The sequence below is a fragment of the Peromyscus leucopus genome, chromosome X (assembly GCF_004664715.2).
Source record: "Peromyscus leucopus breed LL Stock chromosome X, UCI_PerLeu_2.1, whole genome shotgun sequence".
Taxonomy (NCBI): domain Eukaryota; kingdom Metazoa; phylum Chordata; class Mammalia; order Rodentia; family Cricetidae; genus Peromyscus; species Peromyscus leucopus.
In genome coordinates, this window is record NC_051083.1 from 110,550,318 (window position 1) to 110,563,755 (window position 13,438).

The 13,438-nt window shown below is 40.7% G+C and overlaps 1 protein-coding gene across 1 annotated transcript; it reads right to left on the bottom strand.

The window, feature by feature from the left end:
• Positions 1-3,952: 3,952 nt before the first annotated feature.
• On the bottom strand, positions 3,953-7,607 carry LOC114701524 (DDB1- and CUL4-associated factor 12-like protein 1). The gene is made up of 2 exons (XM_028881641.2): positions 5,823-7,607; positions 3,953-5,702 (listed from the first exon to the last, which is right to left on the bottom strand). Exon 1 carries the CDS (start codon positions 7,324-7,326, stop codon positions 5,824-5,826), a length of 1,503 nt encoding a protein of 500 aa, XP_028737474.1. The 5' UTR covers positions 7,327-7,607; the 3' UTR covers positions 3,953-5,702; position 5,823.
• Positions 7,608-13,438: the final 5,831 nt, after the last annotated feature.

Sequence of the window (13,438 nt, forward strand, 5' to 3'; positions counted from 1 at the left end):
TACTAGGGAAATTCCCAGGAATTCATAAGGACGACTCCAGATTAGACTACTAGCAATAGTGGAGAGGGTGTCTGAATTGGCCTACCCTGGTAATCAGATGGGTGAATACTCTGTCACCATATAGCCTTCATTCAGTAACTAATGGAAGCAGATGTAGAGATCCACAGCCAAGCAACAGGCTGAGCTCCTGGAGTCCAGTCAAAGAGAGAAGAGGGAATATATGAGCAAGGGGAATCAAGATCATGACATGAAAATCTATGGAGACAATTGAACCAAACTCAAAGGAACTCCAGAACTTTAGACTGACAGCTGTGGAACCTACATGGGACCAGACTAAACCTTGTACATACAGGAGATAGTTGTGTAGCTTGGTCTGCTTGAGGGGTCCCTGGCAGTGTGATCAGGATCCATCCCTGGTGCATGAGCTGGCTTTTTAGAGCCCATTACCTATGGTGGGACACCTTGCACAGTCTTGATGCAGGGGAGGGGCTTGGACCTTCTTTAACTGAATGTACCAGGGTTTACTGTCTCTTAATGGGAGGCCTTACCCTTTTGGAGGAGGGGATGGGGGTTAGGTAGGTAGAGGGAAGCTAGAGGGGGAGTGGGAGGAGGAATGGGTGGGATCTGTGGTTGGTATGTAAAATGAATATATTTTTTAAATAAAAAGAAAGAAAATTTAGACAGGCATGGTGACTCAATAAGTGGCTAACATCAATGGGACTCAAATACACATTTTTGTGACTTAATAATAGTACAGATTTCATTGCATTTCAGTCTCCCAAATCCAATATAACCCCTGGAGGAGAAAACAAAACAAAATACAATGACTAATCAGCTTTCCTATCCACATTACTCAGTACTATGAATCAGCATGATCATTAACATGAACCCCATTTTACACAGTCTCCATCTTCCAACCTTGTCCCATTCTTGAACACTGAACATTCTCTCAAAATAATTTATGAGTTAGGCCTTGTGAAAAAGACCTCTAAATATTAGCTACTTAAGTACTGAGCTAGGAGGATTATAATTTCAAGGACTGTCTAGGCTACAAAAGGAGTTCCAAGCCAACTCAGTATGAAACCTTTGCTAGGCATAAGAAATAAATATAGGTCTTGGGGATGCAACTCACCGATAAAAAGACTTTCCTAGAAAGTGCAAGGCCCTGGATTTAATGTCCACTATCTCAAACTTACAACAACAACAATAACTATTACTATTGTTATTTATGTCTTGGAACTGATATTTTAGTCATTTCATTGGATACCTCAGTACCACATATATTTCACCCATTATATTAGTTGTCACAATGACAAAGTTCATATTCAGTGGGAGGGGAAGTGTATTTAAAGCACTCATGTAATTACTCCACTATAATCTGGTAAGTGTAATAATAAAGACCGTAGTGGAAAAAAAATCACAACAGAAGCCCAAGTAAGGGCTTAGCTATGTAAATGAAGTCACAGAATAATAAATAGGAAAAAAACGTTAAAAAAAAGATAAAGTACCTATATAATAAAGATCCTTGGCCGGGTGATGGTGGCGCACGCCTTTAATCCCAGCACTCCAGAGGTCGAGAGGCAGGCAAATCTCTGTGAGTTAGAGGTCAACCTGTCTACAGAGTGAGTTCCAGGAAAGGCACAAAGCTACACAGAGAAACCCTATCTTGAAAAACCAAAAAAATAAAATAAAATAAATAAAGATCATTAGCTCTATAAAATGAACAGCATTTAAAGAGTCCTGATTCCTCTGAGTAAGACTTCCTCCTAAAAATGCCATGCACTTTCACTGATGTCAAACTCCATAGCTAGATATCTCTGGGTTTTTAATAGGGCTGGTAATAAGAAGTACTCTAGGCAGCCTTTTGAGAAGATTTAAAAATATTATCCCTGAAAGCAAATGCCCGTGGCTTGTGCCATCTCAATTTCCCTTTCCTATTAGTACACGATGTTCTTGCTGGCTGAACTGCGTCCCTCAGCTGCTCACATTGGGACACGCTTACTGTAGCTAGGTTACATGCTTGCAGAGATTGCAAAGCTCTGAGAAAAACATCCAGGAGCATTTAGCAAATTGTTTTCTAATATCACTCTGAATTAGTGATGATTGGAATGTTTTTGACAACTAGTTCAACATTAAGTTTAGGCAGATTAAAATCAACCTCTGGAGAATTAAATTTTGTTTGTCATTAGTGCTTAAATTAAATTTAGCACATGTGTTTTTGCCAGATGAGGAATTTTTCACTGGCTTTTGTGGTGTGTGTGTGTGTGTGTGTGTGTGTGTGTGTGTGTGTGTGTGTGCATGTGTGGTTTGTACAGTATATGTGTATGGTGTATGTTTATGAGTGTGCTGATACATGCTAACATATGTGGAGGCCAGAGTAAAACATTTGGTGATTTCCTTTATTGCATTTTACATTGGAATGAAAAGCTAGCCTTTTTATAAAGGCTGGCCAGCAAGGTCTTAGGACCTGTCTTTTTCTGACCTCCAGCTACAGAAATACACATAATCCATGTGTCTGGATTTTTCTGTGAATTCTAAGGTTCCAAACGCAAGTCCTCATGCTTCCAGAACAGCATTTTCCCCCACCAAGCCATCTCCTCAGCCCCTTAGTGGGGATGTTTATTTCAAAAATCTTTTCTTCTATCTTAAAAATTATAGAAACCAACTCATTTCAAAGAAGGAAGCCCAGGAAAATAAACATCCAAGTCAGAAATATGCTTGCAGCAGGAAATAAATGAGTGGTTATGGATAGTTTTTCACATAGCACTGATATGTTACTCATACATTATAAATTTAAAGTGAACTGTGCTTATAAGTTTCTTACTATACTGGTATTTTTCGGGGGGGGGGTGAGGAGCTCACAAAGCCCCACATGGAGTTGAGAAGCTTTTAAGTTATTGGTAGCTGAGGATTTTGGGGGATAGAAAGCCAGTTTTTTTTCAGAGCTGAGGCTCCCAGTATGTGGCCTAGGCTCCAGTATAGTGGTTCTCAAACTTCCTAATGCTGTGATCCTTTCACACAGTTCTTGTTGTGGTGACCCCAAACCATAAAATTACTATAATTCTGCTACTGTTATGAATCATAATATTTATATCTGATATGCAGGATACATGATATGTGACTCCCAAAGGGGGTCACAACTCACAAGTTGAGAACCACAGCTCCAGTAGTTGGTCCTACACACTGGTACATACTAGCAGGAATAATAACATTCAGTGGGCTGAAAATTAAGGGACATGACGTTTATAGAGAGACACAGTGAGCAGGATTTCTAATTCTGGAAAAGTTGGAGGGGAGTGCAGGGGATGGATTTGATCAAAACGTGTATATAGATATGAAAATCTTGAAGAATAAATATATATTTTAAAATTCACATTAGGTTTATATATGTACTGCAATAGACCATTTAACTCTAGATTTTAATAATTTAAAAATTATTACAAATTTCTAAAATAGGAATATAATCATATTTAGGCTGTTTAGGTACTAAAACTTACCCAAGCCTTGTGACTGTCTTAAAAAAGATAATCCCTATAATATGATAAATTTAAAGTGATTGATTATGTTAAGGACCAAGCCAGAGAGGAAATCAGACTAAATCTTTGCCTTCTATTATTTATTTTAAATCTCATCCAATATGGAAGGATTTTTTTTCTATATTTCCAAACTTATTTCAATTGCACCCCCAAAACCCTACTACTCATAAGAAAATAGGCAGTTAATAGTTTGATTAATATTTTAAAACAAATATTTCTAAATTAAAACCCTATAAACAAATTTATTTCTGGCAAAAATAAACCGAATGTTTTAAAGAAATCCTCAAATCTCATTTTTTTTTCATTTTACAGGAATAATATTCTGTTAACTTTGACATACAAACTTTTTCTTCATGGATGAAGTACTACAGCATGACCTGAAAATGAATTAGAGAAAATTTAAAGAAAAACAGGAGTGGGAAACACAAGCAAGTTTCTTTATTATGCAACAGCAAATATTTATTACAATTTGAAGTGCAGGTTTCCATTGGCAAAAAAAAAAATCAGTAAATAATAACTGATTGCCTTTGTTCGGCCTTAGTATACAAATAAAGAAATAAAAGATGGCAGTTTACAATCTCTGCTCTCAAATCACATATAACAGAGTTGGAAATATTCATGCAAGCAAAAAAAATGCAGTTATATAGCAAAATTCTATATTTGTGAAATAAACCTGCACATTCTCTATAAAGAAAAATCTGACCATTTTGTATTCCTAACTCACCTTTAAATCCTTTCAGCAATTTAGGCTTGGTACTGAACAGCATGTAATGTATCAACACCAATACAAAATACATGTCAGATGTTTAAGGAAAAGAAAACATAGCTCAATACCAATCTAGGGCTAACACATCATGTCCAGTTTTGAGTAAGGCCTGGCTCCTTTCTCACTTTCAGTATTCTTACCTAGGAACAAGTCCAATACATCTGTATAACATCCCATTACCTCTATCTGAATGGCAATGTTCTTCAGTCACACGCATTTATTTTTAATCCCCAGCTCCTCTATTTGAAAATCATACTGCATTGTCATAATCACACATTATTACATCTAGCGGCATAGAACCAACGGTTTTAGCAACACATATATTCTACTTTCAGTATGAATCTTTGAAGTTCACAAAATAAAATCTAATTAATTTGGAGCTTATAAAGAGGGGATTTTTTTGTTCCCAATAAGCTGGATGGGTTCATTTTCTTCCTTTGCATTTTTTCTTTTACCTTAACTCATAAGCAGATTTTTGAAAATTTAAAATATGCTCAAATATAACATTTGGTATTAAAAATAGCAACAGCAAAAATATCCAGTCTATACCTTAGAGCAGTGTATTTTCTGCCCTGTCTGCCATACATTCTACATTTATACTTAATATCCCTGCATGGAATGATGGCACTGAAACTCTTAGTGTAAGTTACTCCAACCATGAACATTCAAATATACCCACAAGTCTTGATAGTACTAAGGCAAGAAGTGAAAACAAGTACATTCTTTGATCAATAAGAAGACAGAGCATACAACTGAAATAAGGCTTGAAAGAAAAACATTGATTTTTTGGATTCATTTTGAAAGTCCAAATTAGCAGAACACTTGAACACTTGAATACCTAAACCGTCCTCATCAGCTAAGATTTTGATATAAACACACGTTTCTACGACAACTATTTTCAGGTAACAAACTCTTTAGAAAAGTGCACTTTGCACTAACAACATACAAACTTTATACACCATGATCACAATTCATGAGTGACATTTTCCCAAAAGTAGGCAATCTGGAACACGGAATGTACTTTACAATTGGGACAATGCTATAAAACTATGGTTAGCGTTCCAGAACAGATGTCCAAACTCTGCTTATTAAAAAATATTCTCAATATATCACACATATGTGATGAAAACTAAAAACAATATCATTAGAACTGCTAATAGTAAAATAACACAACATTTATACAATTCTAACATCATAACAGGGGTTTTCTTCCACAGAAAGACTACAGGGATCACTCAAAGACAACACAGCTAAGAATTACTGGAACGTATCTGTACGAAAAGTCCAAAGAATGGTGAAGAGGTGCAGAAAATTTCTCCAAGCGACTTCTGACAGCTCCATCTCTCTCTCTCTCTCTCTCTCTGCTAAGAAGCGCACTGGTTAATCAGGGCCAGTTCCACCTGGAAGAAAAGGAAAAAAGAAAAGAAAAAAAATGACCGAGTTAGAATAGCATGCGGAACATGAAGCACAGTCAGATTGAATTGAAAGATAAAAAGCATACTGGGAGGAGGTCAGCCAACCTTAGCTCCAGAGGCCTGCATAGTTGCCGTGGAGGCCTGAGGCCAGTGGTCCTCCACCCACGAAGAGCTTCATCTCCGGCCAGTTGTAGCAGTGAGTGTAGAGTGCGTTGGGGAAATCCTCTACACCAGCAACGTAATTCTCTAAGAGATCATCCTGGTTGATCCAACCGCTGCCACAGGTGAGCTTGAGCTTCCTTCCAGAGGGCACAGGAAACATGTCTGGACTGGCTGCAGATCTTTCCTCGAGGAACTTCTGGGCACGGACGTCATAGAAGAGCAGAGAACCGTGGCCTGTTCCCACGGTGACGATATGCTGGTGGACACTCAGAGAACGCACACCAGTGCCTCCCTCTCTGGAGCAGAGTGGCGGGATGTTCTGCCGGCCTTGGCGCAGATCCAGGAATGAAACATGAGACTGGGAACCCACAGCATAGAGGGCCAACTCATCACAGTAGGTGAGACACACGTTCTCTCGGCAGTAGGGCAGCCTTAGGGTCAGCAGCCTGGACAGGGTGCTCCGGACTTTCCACAGGTGGAAGTAGCCGTCCAGAGACACGGCTCCCAGCTCCTGGTTTTGGTTGTTGAATGCAAGGGCTCGCACTTTGCGGTTGCCTGGATTGGTAGTGGCTTTGGGGATGGCCTCCATATCTCTAGGACGGATGTGAGCATACACAGGAAGCCCCGCATCCTTGTGCCAAGCAATGCTGCCATTGAACATGTCGGGATCCACCCGCCAGAGTGCCACGGTGCCGTCGCGGGATCCACTCACAACCACCGTGTCACTCAACCACGCGATGGCGAAGATCCAGTCCCTGTGGCCCTGGCAATCTCCTAGGCACACGGGGTCTAGGGTGGGCAGCTGGTAGATTGCCAGGCTGTTGGGATTTTCCCCTCCGGTGGCCATGAGGGTCTTGGAGGGATTCAGCTCCACGGCATGAATGCCACAGGAGGGCGAGCCTTGGGCCATGTCGGGCACCCGGTCGCGCATCAGGGGAATGCGCATAATGTGGTCGGTCTTGACATCAACCACGAAGAGCGTGTTGCACTTGGTGCCACACACCACCTGCCTGGCATTGAGCCACTGCGACGCGAACACCTTGTTGAGGGGCCCAAGCGTCAGCTGGCGCTCCCTCAGCAGCTCGGGCAGCCTGACGACCCCGTAGCCGCGCAGGTCGCCCTCGAAGCCCGCCAGCCCCGGGTGGCCCTCGGCGCCCAGCGCGCGGCCCTTCAGGTAGTGCACCAGCGAGTGGCTCGCCGCGGGCCGCCGCGGCCTCTTGGCCAGCAGCAAGGGCCCCTCGGTTTGGCCTGCCTCGGCTGTCGCCATCGCCGCGGACGGGCCTGGCGCTGAAGAGGTCCCCGCGCCCTCCTCGACCTGAGCGGCTTTCCGCTTCCTGCTACCTGTTTGCTGAGGGGCCATGGTGGGCGGCGAGCGGTTGGAGGGCCCGGGCTGTGGCGTCTCCTGGGCTGCGGGAGAGGGCGGCGCCTCCGAGTCGGCCTGAAGCATGGGAGCGACCGCGAGCGGGAGCCTAGGCGAGCAAGAGAGCGAGCGAGCGAGCGAGCGGCTGAGAGCCTGCGGAGTCCGGAGCGCGTTGGCGGCAAATGAGGTGAACGCGACGTGACCCAGCGAGCAACGCGAGGTCGGGCCGGAAAGAGCCGAGCGAGCTCGGAGAGATCCGGGCTAGGGCCGAAGGTGCGCCGAGAGCTAGCGCGGAGTCGCTCGGTGAGCCAGCTCAGCGTGAGGACTTCTGGGCCGGGAGCGACAAGTCCGCGGAGGATGAGGACAGCTGGGCGGGAGGGGGAGGCTCTGGGGGTGGCGTTGGACGAGGAGGTGGGGCGGGCTGACTATAAATGGCAGGCTTGATGGGAGGTGTGCAAGGGTGAGCCTTAGGGCTGGGAGATCGTGGATGGAGGGTAGCTTATGCCCAGCCAGAAGGGGGCGTTAGGTAGTAGTAAAGCCGAGAAGATATAAAAGTGACACAAAGGCTAGAAAGGTGCTTGGAGGAACAGGGAGACATTACTCTAGGGCCAGTCGCCCAACACCTTCCGGATCCAACAAGTCAAACGCAGCCACCCCTTCCACAGCAGCCAAATATCTTTCAAATCTCTACTCCAATAAAATCTGAAACCCGCCAGGCCGTGGTGGCGCACGCCTTTAATCCCAGCACTCGGGAGGCAGAGGCAGGCGGATCTTTGTGAGTTCGAGGCCAGCCTGGGCTACCAAGTGAGTTCCAGGAAAGGCGCAAAGCTACACAGAGAAACCCTGTCTCGAACCCCCCCCCCAAAAAAAAAAATCTGAAACCCAACGTGTAATCAATCTTGAGATGAGACAGCCTTGATAATTATTCTCTGTGGAAGAAAACAAAAGTGCTTTTAATCGAGGGAGACTCTTTTCTAAGGTCATACATTGAACTTGGCAGAAAAAGAAGTCTTTGAAAATAGCAGTTCTTCTTTTGAACAGCTCTTTTGCTGGTGGTAGCTTATTTTCAACGAACCATTTTTTCCTCCTCCTCAAATCTTTTGTGCTTCTGCAACAGAATCATCTGAGAAGACCATATGAAATGACAGATCACCGGGCCTCAGATTCTGCTTGCCTGTGATGATGCCCAGGAATTGATGGTAGATCATAGTCTTTAACATCAGGTAGGTTGTACTAATTGGCTAGGAAGAAGTGAAGTTGGGTATTTTGGAGATACTATCATCTCCTTTAGCTCAGAAAACTAAGGAAATGGGGTAGAACACAGCAAGTGAGGAGCTGGGAATGAAGGTTCTCATTGTCAGTTCCAGAGGCCCATGACCTTAGACAGAGAGACCTTTGAGACTTTGAGTTAGGAATGTGACAATGAATTGTCAGGATTTTTAAGAACATATGGAGAGACAGAGAACATTCTAGAAGGAAGCAAGCATGTAAACACAATGGAAAAACTATAGTGGTCTGGATCATAGATGCTCAGGAGTCAGAAAGGAAAGTTTCATATTATTTTGTTTTGAATGTTTGTTTTTGCTTCATGACATCACATCTCATGACAGACCTATACTTGGTAGCTAAGTAGAGTGTGACTTTAATTAATTAGGAATACATTGCATAAAGGCTTTTGCCTGATACTGACTCTAAATATACCTTAATCCTCCTCCACAAAACATAGTTTGTTGAGAATGGGGGCCATGAATTCACTTTTATGACTAATCATACAGTTTAAGAACTATTTAATGGTGTTCCCTCCCCCCAAAAGCCCACTACATTTTGCTTATTTTATTTCTACTACTTTTTGCACCTTCACTTCAAGTGTAAATTCCAAGCCATTAGTCCTTCTTTTGCATCATTCCAGTTAAGCTGTCTCATATTTGTACTCCCCAATACTCTCCAATGTGGTCAGAATGTTTCTCGGGTCCCACCAAGCCTCCGCAGTCCCATGGCCCGCTTATAAAATAATCACTCAGAAGCTTATATTAATTATAACTGTATGGCTATTAGCTCAGGCTTATTACTGACTAGCTCTTACACTTAAATTAACCTATAATTCTTATCTATGTTTAGCCATGTGGCTTGGTACTTTTTTCTCAGTTCTGTTTTATCATCTTGCTTCCTCTGTGTCTGGCTGGCAACTCCAGACTCAGTCCTTCCTCTTCCCAGAATTCTCCTCATCTGCTTACCCTGCCTATACTTCCTGCCTGGCTACTGGCCAATAAGCATTTAATTTATCAACTAAAAAGAGCAACACATATTCACAGCATAAAGAATGACATCCCACAACACTCCAGTCCCAGAGTTCTGACCCTTTTCCATCTTATCCATTTTATGGCAAAAGAAAAAGTGAAATCAGTTGATGTGTTCAATGAGAAACTATAGATAGTGCCTCGTGGAGAAGACTCAGAGGCTCTATTTTGTTACCATTGTTAGGTATGGGATGAATAAACATTTCAGAATAAAAGTAAACTATGTGAACAGGTACAAGTTGTATATATGAGTAACACATGGATTTTAGTGCTCATCAAGGTCACAGGAGCAATTTCATAAGTTGTTATCCCACCTTGGATGAATCCCTAAATATTTTCATGCAGGTGACTAGCAATATTCTTTGAGAAACACTGATGTATTCTTTTTTTACTCAGGTGGAAGCAGGAAGTCTTATATTTAGGAGAATGTAGTCTACAGTGTGTCTCAATGTTGCTCCTAAAATGGAAAATTTCCAGGTGAGTACTTTGAAAGACTTGACAAACAAAAGGGATTATAGTGGTCTAGGTAAGGGAATTCTACCTGTAGAGTATTAAGGATGCAGAATATGTTATAAATTACTATTATTTTATACTTGGCAAGACTATCACACTATTAACCATTGTTATAAGACTTTTGTAAGCCCTATCCTGTTTAAATATCTTCTATAATACCCATTGTATTGACCAGGAAAATGAGATTTGAAAATATCCTGATTTTGTCTGAAATCAATGAATTGTTAAGTGAACTGAAGTAGGCTGAATCCAGATTTCCTGTTCTTATTCAGTTCTTGGGCGTTGCCAAAATTAATGAAAGATTCTACCAGTGACAGAGATTTCAAAAGACTAACTTGTAGCAACATAAGTGATTGTACATTGAGATGAGATATCTGTAAAAAGTTGAGTGCCAGGAGTAGAAGCATTATGAGAAGTTGTTATGGACTCTTAGACTTAGTCTATGATCATTGGTAATACCCTTCTAGAGCAGCAACTTTCTAGACTAACTAGTATTACAGATCATTCTGTGATCATGTAGTGAAACAAACAGTGGGACTATCTATATACAGAAAACAGGAAGGAATAAGGATCACATCTATCTGTCTTTTTCTTAAGACCATGTGAGCTCCAAAAGTCTAATAAAAATCCCATAGATAGAAGATGTAATACTTTAAATTATAGATATTTGACTTTCTGTGAGCCTGATATATTGAGGTTGAACTCCACACCATTAGTCTTAGAAGTTAAAAAATAAATAAATAAAAACAAGTGTGTTCAATCTTCCTTTCCTCTCCCCAGTAGAAGAAAAATAATATGACTTCTGTTCTGTGAGGAATGGTATAATACAGATAATTGATTGTTACCCTTTTACATATTTAATGTCATTCCACAGGTCATAATGCAATGTTCTCAGTTAACATATTCACTGCAGAGGCAGAAAGTAAGTATTATAAAGGTCAAAAACATTGAAATATAGAAATGGAAACTTTCAGATCTTCCCTCTTAAAGCAAAACCAAAAATATGTTTTAATAAAAACACTCTACATAGCACAACTGACAAATAATGGAAATATTTAAATGAGAGAGGAGTGCAAGATGGATACTGAACCTTGTAATTAAAGGAAAGATAAGATAGTGAATTCCCCTCTGCCCTTAATGCGTCATGTAAGTCCTGTGACTGAGAAACCTCCATGAGGGCAGGTGATAAAATCTCTAAGAAAACCTGTGTTTACTAGGTAATGGGTCTGGACATTTGGAAGCCTAACCTTTTAAGGAAATATATACCTTACCTTAGCAAGACACCAAAAGAGTCTCTGCCCTGTCTGATATAGATATATAGGATATATATAATAGGATAAAAGGGTAGATTGTTGAACCTACTTTTAAAGAACAACTTGTTTGAAATGTTTTACATTGCTATGGATTTTAGTTTATTGATACAAATTTAAAGTTAATTTTGTTATACTGTATGTATATTTCTACTCTTGTTTGAGGTATTATATTTATGTAACTCATTTAGCTTGTAATAGATAATTAAAAACACAGATTAATAGTTAATCATCTATGATAATCAAACTTATAGTCACGTTAGTTTAGTTTTCTAGGTATACATAGATATATTTCAGATAGATAGGTAATCTTCAAACACTTCAAAGATCTACAGAATATGTTTTAAAAATTTAGACTTTCTGGACAGTGAGACATATCTGCTCCTGGCAGCACCAATTTACTTCAGAGAGGAGGATGGACATCGAAGATACTCCATTTGGAAGTTTATCTTCTTCTTAACAAAAATAGCCTTTTAGGCAAGAAGCTGTTCTTGCCTGGACTGCTTGATTGAATGAACATGCAGGACCCATAAAAAGGTGACCACTGAACTTTTGCTTGTCAAAATGGTCCTTCAGGTTCCTGCTTTGCAGAGGAAACTGCCAAACATTCTACAGGACACAGAGAGAAGTGACTGAGAGACTCTCGGCCTGTGGGCTGATGACAAATGCCCCAATTTTACAGAACAACTTTGAATGACTGTCCAGGCTGCCAGCTGACTGTCTACTCTCACAAGGCTCCCCAAAATTGCTTGCATCCTTCTCCTGTTTCTCAGGTAATATATCCTTCTGAGGTCTTTGATGTAGATAAAGACTAGATTGTTATAAATTCCTTAGTCATGATAAAAGATAAGTTAGATATGAAACCTTAGACTCACAAATATAAAATAGATAGAATATCTTCTTTAATTTTGCCAGATACAAATAGACTAGATATTATAAATAGACTAGATATTGTAACTGTAATTCTTGGTTGATAATTCCTCTGTTATATGTAATTTTAATATGTTAAAGTTAAAATGTTCCCCTTTGACTAAAAGAAGAAAAGGGGAAGTCCTGGGGGAGGTCTTTCTGTATGTTGTGAATGTGTTGCTCTGATTGATTGATGAATAAAATGCTGATTGGCTAGTACCAGGCAGGAAGTATGGGCAGGACAAAGAGAGAGGAGAACTGTGGGAAGAGAAAGGCTGAGTGAGGAGTTGCCAGCCAGACACTGATGAAGTGAGATGTAAAAGTACTAGTAAGTAATAAAAATGGGTTAATTTAAGATGTAAGAACTGGATCACAAGAAGCCTGAGCCATTAGGTCAAACAGTTTAAATAATATAAGCATCTCTATATTTATTTGGGTCTGAATTGCTGCGGGCCCCAGGTGAGACTGGAGATACCTCCAGCAACACCTGTCTCATTTTGCCACACACTATTACAATAAAACCAAATTTTGAAAGCTGTCAGTCCATTGTCTTAGAGGCAGGAACTAATTTTACACTCTCATTCTTTGGCAGGACTAATGTCAGTATGGGCCAAGGTGGGGTTAAGCCTTCACTTACACATAGTCCAGAGATAGACTTCAAAAGACCTCTTGAGAACCATTTGTCACCCAAGCGTGTTACCTTCTTCCTTTTCCACTGTGACAGGAATGCTCACTAAGAAGCTGAACTTCTTCTCAACCTTGTATCAATGATACTTAACAAAGCACTGAGAGAGTGAGCTATCAGTATTCTACTTTCACCCATCCCTGGCATCAGCAGAGTGCTGAACTTCCATATCCAGTCAGTAACAAAAAGACTGAATAAAAGAGTGAGGAGCAGGACAAGTCTTTGCCCTCAAGAAACAATGATGTTCCCACAAGTAGAAATTCAAGAAATTGAATGAGTGAAAGTAATATGTGTAAAAATAAATCCACACCAAGATGCTAAAATCAGAAAAAAAATGATGCAAACAGATTCAGTTTGAGTTGTTAAGTGAAAGTGGGTGATGAAGCATGAAAATGACCAAACAACATGATATACATATGTGAAATTTTCAAATTGATTTGATATACTTCTTGGTGTAAATATAGTATAAGCAGGTGATGTTTTTC

Excerpts from the sequence above, each read along its gene's own strand:
- LOC114701524 (XM_028881641.2), bottom strand. The coding sequence starts at position 7,326 with ATGCTTCAGGCCGACTCGGAGGCGCCGCCCTCTCCCGCAGCCCAGGAG.